Source organism: Mustela putorius, unplaced genomic scaffold (genome assembly GCF_011764305.1).
Source record: "Mustela putorius furo isolate JIRA1106 unplaced genomic scaffold, ASM1176430v1.1 tig00000785_pilon_pilon_pilon, whole genome shotgun sequence".
NCBI lineage: Eukaryota > Metazoa > Chordata > Mammalia > Carnivora > Mustelidae > Mustela > Mustela putorius.
The window spans coordinates 1243341-1259263 of NW_025421480.1; the positions used below are offsets into that span (position 1 = coordinate 1243341).

At 47.7% G+C, this 15923-nt stretch overlaps 1 protein-coding gene across 1 annotated transcript in view; it reads left to right on the forward strand.

Moving 5' to 3' along the window:
• Positions 1 to 6336: 6336 nt before the first annotated feature.
• The window catches only part of FMO1 (flavin containing dimethylaniline monoxygenase 1), a 29205-nt gene continuing 19618 nt past the window's right edge, over positions 6337 to 15923 (forward strand). Inside the window, exons 1-3 of the mRNA XM_004756696.3 lie at positions 6337 to 6443; positions 6527 to 6682; positions 12089 to 12226. Of these exons, the coding sequence (XP_004756753.1) occupies positions 12095 to 12226 (132 nt within the window). The 5' untranslated portion in view covers positions 6337 to 6443; positions 6527 to 6682; positions 12089 to 12094. The remainder of the gene's footprint in view (positions 6444 to 6526; positions 6683 to 12088; positions 12227 to 15923) is intronic.

Here is a 15923-nt window from a genome sequence, read left to right on the forward strand (position 1 = left end):
TGCAATCTTGTCCTCTGATGAAAGGAAGCGTACCATTTTGTTAGGAGACACATTTTCTTGGAATTGAAATCTGAAACAGATACTAGCAATTCCATGTCCATAGACCTTGAGCAACAGAATAAACATCTGGTTTAGTAACCCACCGCAGCCATTCTCTTGGTGAACTGTGCTTTGGGAGATAAGCTCTGCCCTAAGCCCTGACCAAGGCCTTTTGAAGAGGGAAAGGGTCAGAGATTAAAGATTTAGGCATATTTCTCCTCTTACTCTTCCAAAGTCTGTGTGGACACTGCTCTTCACTTTGGCCTGGATTTGTCCCTGAAGTGCCCACAGCAATGTAATGGCAATCTCTTGACAGTAGAAGCTTTATTTCTTCAAATTCCATCGAAATGACACTAGCATTTAAATGCAACATATTTTTTCATTGTTCCTATGAGTGGTTTCCCTTGGAAAAAAATCACAGGTAATGTATATACTTCTTGATTAAAAACCTGATTTGCTAATTATTAAAGATTATTTGTAAGCCATTATATTATTATTATTAATAGTAGAATATATCAAGCGTGTATGGCAAGACTAGGTGAACTATTGCCTGTGGGTTAAAGGCAGTGCACTACCCATTTCCATAAATAACGTTTTCTTGGAACACAGCCGCAATACACATCCCCGGTCCGTGGCTGCTTGCAAACGGTAATGGCAGAGCTGAGTGGTTTCAACAGAAACAGTACAACTCACAAAGCCTAAAATATTTACTAGCTGGCCCTTTGTGGAGAAGGTCTGCCAATCCCTGCTTTGTAATATCCAAAGCATTGTCCTAATTATTTTCCTTAACTTGCCTCCTTCATCATTACCCCTCCCAGGGAAGGACCGCTGGTCATCATCCTACTTCTACGGTGGGCTAGACTGGGAAACACGTGTTGGGCTGACACTGCATCGGTGGGGGGAGATAGCTCCATTAGGACAAATTTATTATTAAATGTATAACCTTGAAATTTTTAGAAAGAGCTTTATCTCTTGAAATCTTTCCAAATATTCTGTTATGTTTTTTAAAAAATAAAGAGTTCATTTCCAGAGCCTGAGACTGACTAAGGAGGGCTCACCCGGATTTGTTCTTCTGCCTCTATACAGCCCGAAACGGGAAACCCTCCCGGACAAACCACCTAAGATAGTTTGCTGTTCCACACTATGACCCACAGACTAACTGCATCAAAACATCTCAGGGAGCTCGTAGAAGTGCAGATTTTTTAAATACAAACGCAGTAATAATTCAGACCTGCTGAATGAGGGTCTCCGCCACAATGCCCAGTCTTGCCAAGTTCCCGAGAACATTCCTGCGCACATTCAGTTCTCGGGGCCAAATTCCCCTGCAGTTCAGCCCCGGTGCTTCTGCCCTTCACAGGGTTCTCCTGCAGAGGATGTTGACCAGTTATCACCCTCCCCCCAAGTCTCTCCCTGTGATGATCCCTTTACTAACCCGTCCTCTTAACCACCCTTCTCTCTATGATAGCTGCTCCGTTTTTCTTATCAAAAGCCAAATATGTCCCATCTGCTCTTTCCAGAAAAATTAATATATTTCAAAAAATAAAACTCTTGGGGCGCCTGGGTGGCTCAGTGGGTTAAGCCACCGTCTTCAGCTCAGGTCATGATCTCAGGGTCCCGGGATAGAGCCCTGAATCGGGTTCTCTGCTCAGCAGGGAGCCTGCTTCCCTCTCTCTCTCTGCCGGCCTCTCTGCCTACTTGTGATCTCTGTCTGTCAAATAAATACATAAAATCTTAAAAAAAAAAAAAAAGAAGAAGAAGAAAGTCTTAAAAAAAATAAAATAAAACTCTTGGACTGTGACATGTAACAAAATTTCTAATAATGAAGGTTTCAAAAGCTTAACACAGAAAGAACCCAGTGTTCATATTACAGTAAGGATAGCAAAGGAAGACTTTCTCTTATAACCAGTCCTTCACCCTGGAAGATGCTGCTGCTGGCACGCAGCCCCCAGTGCAGAGCTGTTGGCCATTTCCTGGAGGCAGAATGCGTTTACACAGACCGTAACTCACTTTCTTGTCCCGTCTGCCTTACGATCAGATTATGGATCAGTGAGGTTTATAAGAAAAAAAAATCTCCTGGGATTAGATTCTTGTAATCCAGGACAGATGCCAAAATGAGATTGAACATGGAAAACTTCATTAAGGAAAATGCCTGTGTGAGAAAATAGGGAAAGTACAGGAAAGGCTGGAAGAGTCATCGGAGAGCAAGGCCAGTCTGCCTCGGAGTGAGGGAGACAAAACAAGGTTGGGGTGGAAATGTCCTTGACTGCTGTGCCGTCCAAGGAAGATACAGCAGAGCCACTGGGGAGTTCACAAGCCATCAAAGAAAATTAAAATTAGCCACTCGGGAAACGACAGGTGTTGGCAAGGATGTGGAGAAAGGGGAACCCTCCTCCACTGTGGGTGGGAATGCAAGCTGGTGCAGCCACTCTGGAAAACAGCACGGAGGTTCCTCAAAAAGTTGAAAATAGAACTACCCTATGACCCAGCAATAGCACTACTGGGTATTTACCCTAAAGATACAAATGTAGCGATCCAAAGGGGCACGTGCACCCGAATGTTTATAGCAGCAATGTCCACAATAGCCAAACTATGGAAAGAACCTAGATGCCCATCAACAGATGAATGGATAAAGAAGATGTGGTATATATACACAATGGAATACTATGCAGCCATCAAAAGAAATGAAATCTTGCCATTTGCGACAATGTGGATGGAACTAGAGGGTACTGTGCTAAGTTGAAGTAAGTCAATCAGAGAAAGACAATTATCATATGATTTCACTCATATGTGTAATTTAAGGAACAAAACAGAAGATCATAGGGGAAGAGAGAAAAACATAAAACAAGATGAAACCAGAGAGGGAGACGAACCTTACGAGACTCTTACTCATAGGAAACAAACTGAGCGCTGCTAGAGGGTGGAGGGGGCAGGGCTGGGGTAACTGGGTGACGGTCAATACGGAGGAGCGCGATGTGATGAGCCCGGGTTTTACATAAGACCGATGATGCACTGGCCTCTACCACTGAGACTCACAGTACACTATATGTCAACTGAATTCAAATAAAAATTCAAAAAATAAAAAAAAATAATAAAGTAGCTTGTAGGCTTGTAGTCCAACTCTAATTTCATCTCCCATCAATATACATTATTTTAATCCTAGTAATAAGATTAAATATGTTTTATATAGTTTAAACTTTTTTGTGTGTTTTTAAATATTCCACAAAAATTTTACCAATATACTATTGATAAAATCACTATAATTTTTCATAAAACAAAGCCATTAACTAAAAAAATCTACTACTGGGGTACCTGGGTGGCTCAGTGGGTTAAAGCCTCCGCCTTCGGCTCAGGTCGTGATCCCAGGGTCCTGGGATCGAGTCCCACATCGGGCTCTCTGCTCAGCACGGAACCTGCTTCTTCCTCTCTCTCTCTCTGCCTGCTTCTCTGACTACTTTTGATCTCTCTATCAAATAAATAAATAAAATCTTTTTTTTTAAAAATCTGCTATTGCTTCCTTAAAAATAAACTTCTGAAATAAGGAAAATTGGTTTTAGTCAGAATTTGTAAGTGACTGGCCCTTAAATTGAAACAAACATGAGTTTCTGCCCTTTCTGAAAAAAAAAAAAAAAAAAGAACATTAATCAATCAATCAGTCTATCATCACTAAAAAATACACCTGTGGAGAAGCCTTGTCTAGGTAGGGAGGCTTTGGATACTTTTTTTTAGCAGGTGGGGGGTGATAGGTAGGGACCTGTGGCTGTTTTCACTTTGTTTTTTAGAGAGAGAAAGAAAACAATTGCACTGGGTAGGTCTAAATTCAACTGGGACTAAAACTAAATAAATGTTCACTTTCCCCTCTCAGATTCTCTAGCTCTAGCTCTGCATCAGAGCAGGGTGAGGGAAGGAAGAGAGGGGAGACTTCAGAAGATGATTTAGAAATACAATGAAGGAGCCAGAAGGATCCATCTGGTGCATCCATCCATAGAAGCGAGGTATGGCACACTAACCACCAATCCCAAATCTCAAAACCTTGCAATAAGACAAGATTCTTTCTTTCTCATGTTATAGATCCACTGGGGGCCAGGCTCTGCTCACCAGAGTCACTCAGGCGTCCAGGCTAATGGAGCAGCCCCGCTGAAGGTAGCTGTGACACAATGAAGACAAACAAAATGCTCTGGGGTCTCATTCTGTCCATTAACCACTCTGAGCCCAGAAAGGACGCAGATTACCTTCGCCCACAGTTCACGGACCATGTTCCCAGCCAAACATTCACAGACAAGAAGTTCAATCCTATCACGCTCCTGGAAGCCACAAAGTCCAAAATCGTTCCTAAAAACCATTACTGTCTAGCAATCTGACTTCTGAGGGTTTAGGTCCACTTCAAAAAGGGGCCTGGATAGCTTTCCCCATCCCACGACCTCAAGGACAGCTGATTTACAGTAAGCACTAAAAATGGCAGAAAAAGGTGCCACTGAAATAATTACTACAAGTCTCTTGCTAATTATGTAAAATGAGACAATCTGATAAATAATCGTGTTTATGCTCAACCAGTATTTTAAGTCCTTTGTTGCTACTGATGGGAGCAACTTGCCTGGTCAGGCCCCGTGACCTACAAGATGTGTGCCAAAAATGCATGTACGTATCAAGGCCAGGGCCTGAGTACCGAGGTTCCAGACACTGATTGTGGCCCCACTCTCACAGGGTCCCCGACTCAACGTAATAGGTATTTTGGTTTTTTAAAAACATGCTTAAACTAATAATACTTTTGAAGGCTTACTTTCTGGGTCAAAAGTAAGCTTTGAACCCATCCAAATATCATCATCTTCATAGCTGCAGGAAGGCATCTGAACTCAGCACAGAGAACTATGCTGTCCCCACGCCGTCTTTAATTAGCCAGAAATAAGGTAAAAGGTATGCCTCGTGAGTAAGCCACAGACTCAGAAGTGCACAAGGCCTTCTGGATACAAAGCTTAAGGGTTATACTATAATGAAATCAGGAAGAAGATGTTTATTCTTCCAGAACCTTCCCCCTGCTTCAGTCTGACCAATCTATCCTGGAGTTCCTTCTCTGTGCCTGTGGAAGTTATTTCAATATTATGATTCAATGATCAAGACCCCTCATCTGGCCTGGCGATGATGTCACCGTTGCCACCATCACAGCCATCACCGTGTGCACGGACAAGACTGCGTGGCTTCTCTCCTCTAAAGCCAACCACATCTGTCTGAGTGGGGCATTACCATATTTATTTTAATGGAGGAAACTGAAACTTCAAAAAGTTTTATAATTTTCCCAAGATTTCTCCTGTAACAACTGCTAAAGACAATACACCAGGCCAGGACTTGTGACACCGAAGGTCATGACCTGCCCACATATTTGTTATATTTCCTAAGTGTCTGGGTAATCATCTGCACTTTTTAAAAAAGGCTTTTAAAGATGAACTGGACAATGTGGGTGATGTACAGTTTAAAAACAACAATTCTCTCTAAATGTGAAATGGACGAAACCCTCAAAAAGTGAGTCTTCGGTATAGCAGCTGCTGACCTGATTGTCTTACTGTATTTTCTCGCGTCGGAGACTGAAACTGATGAACAATGAAGATGCTGCTGTGGCTCCTTGAGTTCGTTCCTATTTTTCTGGGGATGTGTGGGTCTGAAGGTCATGTCACGTGATGTGAAATGTTGGAGTCCAGGAGTGAACAGTCAAAAAAGAATTCTTGCAACATCTGTTCAGAAAGTGGTTTTATTACAGCATGGGGACAGAACCCATGAGCAGAGAGGACGGTCGCTAACATATATCTGGGGGAGTAGAAAGAAAGGAAGTTTCCAAAGGGATTTTTTTTTTTTTTTTTTTTTTTTTTTAGTAGACCCCATACCCGGTGCAGGGCCCAGCGTGGGGCTTGAACTCATGACCTAAACTGAGATTGACAGGACATGTAACAGACTGAGCCACCCAGGGCCCCCAGAGGGATTTTTTTTATACATTAAGGAAGACTTACAGGATCCGTTCTACTGTCAAGCTAAGGTGCCTTTTGCCTCCAGTAAATATTAAGGTGAAGCAGTTGAGTGCCCAGAGGAAGGTCACTCTGCCCGTCTCAAACACTTGTCAGTGGGCTCTCAGTTGCAAGGAAATTTAATTTTCTTACATTTCTTTTACCTTTGTTCTCCACACCATCACCCACCAGGCAACATTTCTCTTAGCATTTCACTATTGCCATTAATAAGGTTAAAATGTAAACGATGACTAACCTTAGGTCCCAAATTCTGCATAACATTCCTTATCTCTTAGACCTAGCGCATCTGGTGTGCTGGGCACTCCGGGGCCGACACCGGCTCATCCACTTCAATCTCTACAAGCTCCAGAGTCCGACTTGTGACAGCAGCTGTCAGAATTCCAAGCACATAAAGTAAGTGACCCAATGCAATCTCCGATTTCTTTGAGTCAGGGAGGAGGGGCCCACACTCTTCCTGTTTTGTTACTGTGCTTCAGGACAGAATCACCCTGGCAGAAAGGCCCCCGCTCAGTCTGTGACCCGGGAGGAAGTATAAAACCGTTCCCTGCTCCCAAGTACAGAGAGTGTTAGAAGCCGGAGTCTTTGCAAAGGGACCGTACAGTCAGATATCATCAAGTCTTCTGCACACATTGGTAAGTACACTGCTGGTAGATTAGTAAGCGGTGAATCAAAAGGAAAAACTTGGATTCCTAATACAAAGAAAAATCCGTAATTTTTCCTAAGTGCTTCCATTGATGTAATCCCTCCTAACACAGTGTCAGACATGGCTTGGGGAGTTGTCTTTGGTAAAGTTGGGAGAGAGAGGTAACCCACCTTTAGAATCTAATTTATATCGGTGTGCTGTCCTTCTTCCTGTGGTTAAAAATGCTCCACTCTGGGGCACCTGGGTGGCTCAGTGGGTTAAATCCTCTGCCTTCTGTTCAGGTCATGATCCCAGGGTCCTGGGATGGAGCCCCGCATCGGGCTCTCTGTTCAGCAGGGAGCCTGCTTCCTCCTCTCTCTCTGCCTGCCTCTCTGCCTACTTATGATCTCTGTCAAATAAATAAAATAAAAATCTCTAAATTAAAAAAAAATTCTCCAACCTATGCACTATGACAAAGCTTCTTGAATATCTATTGTCAGATCTCTTGTGTTAACCCCACTCCTGGCTGAATTCAGTACACATTTCAACTATCAACTACCTCTGCTTTTGCTCCTCACTCAAAAAACATGTGCTTTGGGGCGCCTGGGTGGCTCAGTCACTTAAGCAGTTGCCTTTGGCTCAGGTCATGATCTCCATAACCTGGGATCCAGTCCCACCTCTGGCTCCCAGCTCAGTGGGGAGCCTGCTTCTCCCTCTCCGCTTCTGCCTCTCCCCCCGCTTGTGCTCTGTCTCTCTCATATAAATAAATATTTTTTTAAATGTGCTTTTCTCGCTATTTTAAAATAATTTGGAGAACCTCTGCATACCATTTGGGGAATGGCAGGCCTGGCCTCATAGGCTGACCCCCGCATTGTCCTAGGAAACCCACCTGGACACTCCATCTGACCTCGGTAACTCACATATTTGCACTTCACTTTTTTGAAGTAAAGGAAGCAGTATAGATAATGCCCAGGAAGAAAACAAGTTTCTAACCCCCATGGTTAAAAACTGGGAACTTTGACACATAGGCAGGGATTCCCGACTCACTTAGCAATTTCTTGTTGCTTAGTTTATTTTACTTGTTATTTACTTGTTAAACTTACTTCGTAAAAAATGAATTCACTTTCTACCAGTGACTAGACCTACTTTGTCAATTCAGTTATATTTTCTTAATTTTGATTGCTTATTTATTTTAGATTCAGTCGGCTTCGAGGGGGCTTTCTTCATTAAAATAATGTTTCTTTAGAACCCTGCAACAAAGGAATGGCCCAATTTTTACCAAATATTTATATAAGGAGCAACAACGTTTTCTATGTTATTTTTGTGTTAGCAAGTAAAAAGACCCCCAGTAATCAGTGGCCTTAGTGTCCTTTCCGCCCTAGTAAAACTGCCTACAGTGTCATTGATCACTCTGTCTGGAATAAAAGAGGGCAATTTTTTTTATTTTTTTAAAGATGTTATTTATTTATTTGATAGAAAGAGAGAGAGACGAGTGAGGGGGTAGAGGGAGAAGCAGACTCCCCGCTGAGCAGGGAGCCCCACGTGGGGCTCAGTCCCAGGACCCCGCGATCATGAGCTGAGCCAAAGGCATACGCTTAACCCACGGAGCCATGCAGACGCCCCTACTTAAAGTTTTTTGATCACACTTTGGTTTCATGTAATCACCCATACTCGACCTCCTTGTTCCCAACACGGAAAGGCAGCGACTACCTTGTGCGCTGCTGTGTTCACGTAGTCTTGCAAGTTTGCCTTCACAAACATGGGAACTACTCCACTGACACCCTGGGAAGACAGCAGGCAGCTGTGAATCAGACGAACACTGCAAGAAAGGAGGTGATGGGCGCCTGGGTGGCTCAGCTGGTTAAGCCTCTGCCTTCAGCTCAGGTCATGATCCCAGGGTCCTGGGATCGAGCCCCGCATCCAGCTCCCTGCTCAGCTCGGAGCCTGCCTCTCCTTCTGCCTCTTTCTCTCTCTGTCTCTCATGAAAAAATAAATAAAGTCTTAAGAAAAAAAAAAAGGAAGGAAGGAAGGAAGGAAAGAAGATGGGGACCTGAAGCCCATTTTGTGCTCTTCTTTTTCTCTTTCTCTATTTCCTTCTCTTGCTGGAAGACAACCTTCAGATACACATTTCTATTTTACACTAACAGCCCTGATTCCAAATATTCTGCAACTTTGTCTCTGTCAATAAACCCAATATTGTCAGGGTAGATATCTACAAAAGTGTCAGTTTAAGGAGAAATCTCCTAGAGCTGTAAAAATAACATAGTAACATCCATGTCCTACATGCTCAGCTCAGTGCTATTAATACATTAGCGGATACATTCCTAGAACAGGTTCTACCTCTAGCTTCACTGTAGAGAAAAGGAAACTGAGATACTGAAACAGATCCGTTGCCTAAACTCATATGCTGGTAATAGACCGGCACTGAACTTCACACCCAGGTCTGACTCCCAGCTCCTGGCGGTCCTGTGAGGAGATACACTGCTCCGAGAAGGCTGGCTGCCTCTGGTCTGCCCTGGGTTACAGTGATGGCCAGAGAGAGGATTTCTATTTATTGTGAATTTGCTAGAAAGTCCTTTGGAGAAAGGAAGCTCTGACCCACGATATTAGCTCCCAGTAAATATTTGCTCAATTCATTTTTTTTTATTGCAAAGCGTACACGGTGGTGAATTCATTCATTTACCCACCAGGGAATCAACTTATTGCCAAGAATTTATGAAACTACGAGTCCAGTCCAAGTGTGCTACCATAGAAAATAAGAAGAAGGGAAAACAGGAGATGAGTCAAAGAAAATGTCCTGTTTTGGGGAAACGCATAGCCTTAAGCAGAGAGAGTAATGGACATGATGCAGTGAACCTGCACCATCGTAGCGTCTCTTGTAGGGAACATGCTACCTCGTGTAGGTATCAAGAGGATGGCAAGCTCACTGTGGACCTGAGTGGTGACAGAGGCCTCTATCGACCATCTCTAGCCCCTATTCCTACTGCTGTCCCTGGAGCTCGTACCTCCGTCTTCTCCCCACTGGTGTTCTTTTCATGCTTAAAACCCTGAAGCAACTAGAATTCCTCAGTATTGATTTCCCACCGTCCCAAACTCACAATATAAGCCTCTTCCCTTCATGCTTTTATTGCAATGTGTACGCGATACACGTCTCTGTCTTAGCACGGGACACAGAATATTGTAATGATTTATCTGTCCATCTGACTTCTCCACTAGAGTGATAGCAACTCTAAAGAAAGCATCACACCTCATTCATCTTTTGCAGCTCCAATACCTTCCCTAGGACTTAGGATCACAGAAGCCCCTCACTGAGTGTCTGATGGCTGAACTAATTAGAATGAATCACGGAATCGGAGTTGAAAGAACCCTATACATCATTTGATTCCACTCTACCTAATCTCCTACTTAGAATATTTCCCTCCAAAATCATCCTACATTCTCTGTCTGAACAAATATCAGAGCCTGAGATACTAGAAAGTACTTATATTAAGCTAAAATTTGCCTTCATCTAATGTCTTCAGTCGCACCACTGGCCTTAAATCTAATCCTTCTGTTTGCAATGATCCTTCAAATGTTTATGGGTAAATGTTTACAGAACTGCGCCAGGCCCCTGGAGTAAGAGCTCTCACAGTAGCCTCTTCTGCAGAGGGAACCCAGTACAATTGATTTGCTTGCCCAAGGTTAGTTCACAGGGAGCCAGGTCCCTGGCTGGCTCTCCTTCTGACTCAGCTCACTGTTGGAATGGATGCATTTCTCCTCCTCTTTCTTTCCTCTCTCTCTCTCTAAATTAATTCCTGAAGTGTCACTGACATACAATGGTACAGGTGTCTTTCTTCCTACAGAATCAGCTTGGTGCTTTCATTCCAAGTATGTCCCTAAAGCTATAACACCCTAGTCAATGAAACACAGCACACTGGTTCTTACTCGGGATTTGACACAGATGTGTTTGGTCCCAACACCCACGCTCACTCCATTACACCAGCTGCCTCTCTAAATGTGGGAGTCACTTTACTTCTCTAGGACCCCAGGAGAGGACAACTGTATAAGGTGGTGACTGTAGGGTATGCATCAGGACCTAGAGTATGACTTCCCCTATAAGGAATCTACCGGCTCTTCCCCAGGCAATCAGAGCGAGTTGCTACTGGGAAGCAATCAGTCCTGCAACCCTTTTATTTAACACCTGGAAGAAATGGGGCTTACCATTTCATTCAAGAGCTATTTCTGGAGAACTTGTTGTATTACGTTCCTGGTGCTTCCCTGGCCAGAGGGACCTAGCAGAGAGCAAGCAGGGGACCTCCCGAGAGTTGAGCTACCCCGCTCACGTTCCCAGTCCTAAAAAGCAAAAATGTATCTCCAGTTCTGCGGCAAGAGCTCATCTGCAGGACGAGAAAAGCATCTACTGGGTGACCCATGTGCATTCAACACTCACTCACTTGAGGAGATAAAACTGTCCCCAAAACACACTAGGGCAACACCTAAAACCGTGTGGTTTAGTGCTGCGCGTGCATGTGCTGACCAGAACGTATGGAATTAAAAGCGCAGAGGCGCACCGATGCCGAGGCAGCAGAGGACACTGGTTTTGTTTTCTGAGCAGCCACACAACAGCTCCCAGTCACTGGGCACCGCGGCGCGCCAGGAATGGCTCTACGCCAGCTGACGTGTGTCCCACCCTCTATTCTCACCAAACACCACAAGGAAACTACCACCGCTTTGTCCATTTTTAGGGTCCGCGGAGGGTTAACTAACTTGCCCAAGATCACGAGGCGGAGCTGGGGGACTGGCTTGAAGCCGGGCACCCTGCCAGAGCCTGGTCGCTGAACCAACGTGCCATGTGGCCTCCCGGCATTCTGTCGTGGCTCGGGGACAGAAGATGCGCCAGCTGGGCCAGGAGGGACAGGGCCACCTTCCCTGGGGTGGACCCACATCTGGCGGGGAGAGGAGGCGTGTCCGCACAGCGCCTCGCTGGCCGTGGCCTCCCTCCGCGGGCGCGGGTCCAGCAGCCGCGGCGAGAGGAAGGGGGCAGCAGGGCGGGGGTCCCGGGCTGCGCGGGGTCGGCTCCCGCTCAGGGAAGCATTTGCCGGAGCCCCACCTGCTGTGGCCACTGGGGCTGGGCTCCTCGTCCCAGGTCCTCTCCGCCGCGGCCGTGGGGCCCCGTGTCTCGTCACCACACCAACCGGAGCTCTGCTTTCGAGTTTATTTAAAAAGGTGTTTGACGAGGTGATCCCTCCCGGCCCTCGACGCCGCGGCCGCTCCGGCGCTCGCCCAGCGCAGGGTGAGAGCCGTGGCCTGCGGCCCCCACGTGCACACCGGGGACAGCTCCGGGGCACTGAGGGGAGCCAACCTGGCGGCCGCGGCCAAGGGCGGGGCGGGGCTTCCGCTTGGGACCGAACAGCCGAGCTGTGCTTTCCCCACGCAGGGGGCCATGGCCAAGCGGGTGGCGATCGTGGGAGCCGGGGTCAGCGGCCTGGCGTCCGTCAAGTGCTGCCTGGAGGAAGGACTGGAGCCCACCTGCTTCGAGAGGAGCGACGACCTCGGGGGGCTGTGGAGATTCACCGTAAGTAGGGGTCGCTCGGCTCTGCGAAGTATCCACGGGTGGGAAACGCTTGAATTCCTCTCATAAGGCTGCCTGCCCTCCGGGGGGAAGGGCGACAAGCGTCCGCGGACCAGGGAGCCAGGAGCGCGAAAGACATTGATAAGAGAAAGGAGCTGCGCCCAGCCTGAGCGGGGGAGGGGCGGGCACGAGCCACCGACAAACTTCACGTGGAGCCCAGGGCAAGAGAGGACGCCCCGCAGGGCGGCAGCGAACGGAGTGGCTGGGACGGGCCACGCCAGCGCAGACCCGGGGGGCAGGAGGAGACCCGGGGGCAGGAGCAGACCCGGGGCAGGAGCAGACCCGGGGGCAGGAGCAGACCCGGGGCAGGAGCAGACCCGGGGCAGGAGCAGACCCGGGGGCAGGAGCAGACCCGGGGGCAGGAGCAGACCCGGGGGCAGGAGCAGACCCGGGGGCAGGAGCAGACCCGGGGGCAGGAGCAGACCCGGGGGCAGGAGCAGACCCGGGGCAGGAGCAGACCCGGGGCAGGAGCAGACCCGGGGGCAGGAGCAGACCCGGGGGCAGGAGCAGACCCGGGGGCAGGAGCAGACCCGGGGGCAGGAGCAGACCCGGGGGGCAGGAGGAGACCCGGGGGCAGGAGCAGACCCGGGGCAGGAGCAGACCCGGGGGCAGGAGCAGACCCGGGGGCAGGAGCAGACCCGGGGCAGGAGCAGACCCGGGGCAGGAGCAGACCCGGGGCAGGAGCAGACCCGGGGGGCAGGTGTGAAGCAAGGCCCGGCACCACGCGGTCCGCGCGGGACTGTGGGCCTCTGTCTGGGACTGAGCTGCGCGACCCGCTTCTGTTCCCCGTCCTGCCCCGTCTGAGCTGAAACCACACCGGGCTCGTGCGGGATGAGTTCTAACCTCATCCTAAATCCAGGCAATCCCAATGTCGGCCCAGAACAATTCAAGTGAAGGATGTGAGTTTGGAGCCTTTTTTGTTCCCTGAGCAGAAGAAAGCAGCATCCCCTCGGTGGGACTGCGGGCCGACCAGGAGAGGAGAGTGGGCAGGAGAAGAGGGGACGAGAAAGCCCAGGGTTAGGGTTAGGGTTAGGGTTAGGGTTAGGGTTAGGGTTTCACGTCAGAGCTCCCAAGCCCCTCCTTGCCGTCCTCAAGAAAGCAAGAACACTTCCCATGAGCCTTACACGCACGGACAAGAACGCTGGCAGGAATAGGGAACAGGAGCAAGGTGGCGGACATCCAGGCCTCAGAGCCCATAGGGGCTAAGAGAAAGACAAGAATTTGGAATTTGCAACTGAATAAAATAGTTTCTATCTCAGCGAGCAAAGCTCCAGGAAGCGACGAACTAACTAGACAGATACGGTTGTCCCAGCATAGGCCAGCTTGGCTCACAGAAAGTTCTGTGTATTCTGAAATGTGTCTAACCACCAAATGTGACCATCAATACGCAGAAACCTCCCCAAGGGCACTGGGGGAGAGGGCACATCTGTTCCCATGTTTCAAAGTCCATACATTCCATTGGGGCAGCAGAAACCAAACACCCGTGCTGTCACCCTCCCCTCCGGTGCCCATTGAAGACGCTGCTCACCCGGCACAATACACCTGCCCTGAGGAGCCTCCGAAGCCCTCTTAACCTGTACTTAAGACAAATAGGACTGCTCTGCCAGAGCTGGGATTTGGCTTGCAGGATGAAACTTCCCAGCTAGCAGGGTAATTAGCAGACTTATTTGGCTGAACAGTCAAAGCAAAAGAGAGTCCAGCAACCTGGGGTTATTGGACAAAAATGCACCTGCCACAGGTCACGGACACGCAGTTATTAACACGTAAAGTCACTGATCTAAGGAGCAAGAGGAATGTGGTCCAGATCCAGCTGTGCCCGCCTCAGGCAGGTCAAATGCACAAGCGCCTTGGAGGACACGAAAAAGGGAGGGAGGCGTCCTACGCTTTCTAGAGACGTCCCATCCTCCTCCTCCTGCCCCAGCCTGCGTGCGCATGCGCGTGCGTACACACACACACACACACACACACACACACACACACACACAGGCTCGGTTAGCATTATCTCTGTGCTCAAAGCAGATGGCCGAGCTCAAAACCACAGATTCAAGTGTCTGCTCTAGCAAGGGCTGTACTCACCAGAAAGCTCACGGGCAGGTCCACGGTGCCTGTTCCGGGCAGGAGGGGCCATCCTGCAAAAGCAGACAAGCGATCTGCAGAAACCCAAGAAAACACCTATGGAGACCACTTCCGTTTCCAAACAGGAAGGCGCGCCAAAGATTCCAGAGATTATAAACCACTACACTCAGTTCAGTTCTGTCTCTTGCAGCTGCCACAGCCTAAAGCAAAAAGGAAAGAGACAAAGGTTGCAATGCCAAAAAAAGAAAAAAAAGAAAAAAAGGCCATTATTCGTGGGGGTGGGAGGGGGTGGCAATCTTTAAAAGGAAAAGACCTGACTTCTGTCCACGAACTCAAGTGGGGGCTGGAGGTATGTATGGAAAGTCTAGTTTACAACCGACTTTCTTAGGCTCTTGAGGAATAAGTTTCATGTCACCACACACAGATTACCTCAATTATAAAGTGATATGGAAGGAATAAAATGTGAGGAATTCCCTCATCACTCACAATTAATAATACTCTTGGAGAATCTTAGTACAGGAAGGGATCTTGGGGATGATTTTCCTATAGAACCACACTGGGGTCATCTCGAGGGAATTATATGCCACTGGTAGGAACACATTCAGCGTCTCCTCACAACCCTGAAACATCGTCTAGGACCTGATCACCCTCCTTGGAATGACGTTCCTCCTTGATGTGCATCAAGGTCTTCTCCTCTGCACATGCATCCTTTCATTTATTCTACAAACATATATTGAGCCCCAACTGTGTGCCTTATGGACCACATATTTTTAAATTCAATGAGGGTAACGAAGGTGTGGAAATTTCACCCCTTAAATCACTGAACAAGTGTCTCGGTTAATTCTTCTTTAGGCTTAGTAAACCTAATTCTTCTGGTCTTTCTTTAAAAGGCTATTTCTAAGACCTCAATTATCTTGGTAGGCTTCCTTTCATTCATACGTTCAAGAAACATTTATTGAACTGCTATTATGTTTCAACGGGGGTGCACCTGAGAGGCCGCCATCCTCTTGGGGGTTCCTCACATCACCTCTGAGTATTCACAGCTCGCATGGGCTGTAGATCCAAGAACGGGGCACTGTCCTCCTGCGAGACTCTCTCTGCCTCTCACTGGGGGGAGAAGGAGACAAAGAAAATGGATTCCGGCTGCTCAAAGGAGGGAAAAGGAGGAAATGATTGTTCTTGGAGAACAAGAGGCGGGAACGTCTTGTAGGGAGAGAATGTCTCTATTTACGAGTGACTTCTATTATCATTTTACATTTATCGGTAAATGAGGATGGGGACGGGCACCTGGATGTCGAAGTTGGTTAAGTGTCTGACTCTTGATCTCCGCTCAGGTCGAGTCCCGAGACCGAGGTCCACATCAGGCTCTGAGCTGAGCATGGGGCCAGCTTGAGATTCTTTCTCTCTCCGCCTCTGCTCCTCCCCTCATTCGTGCTTTCTTTCTCTCTCAAAAAAAAAAGTTAATTAGTTAGTTAGTTAATAAATTAATAATTTTTAAAATGAGGAGTGGGAGACCTCTGACCTGACAAAGCTTTCTTCCCATTGCCTAGAATCCTCTCTGAAG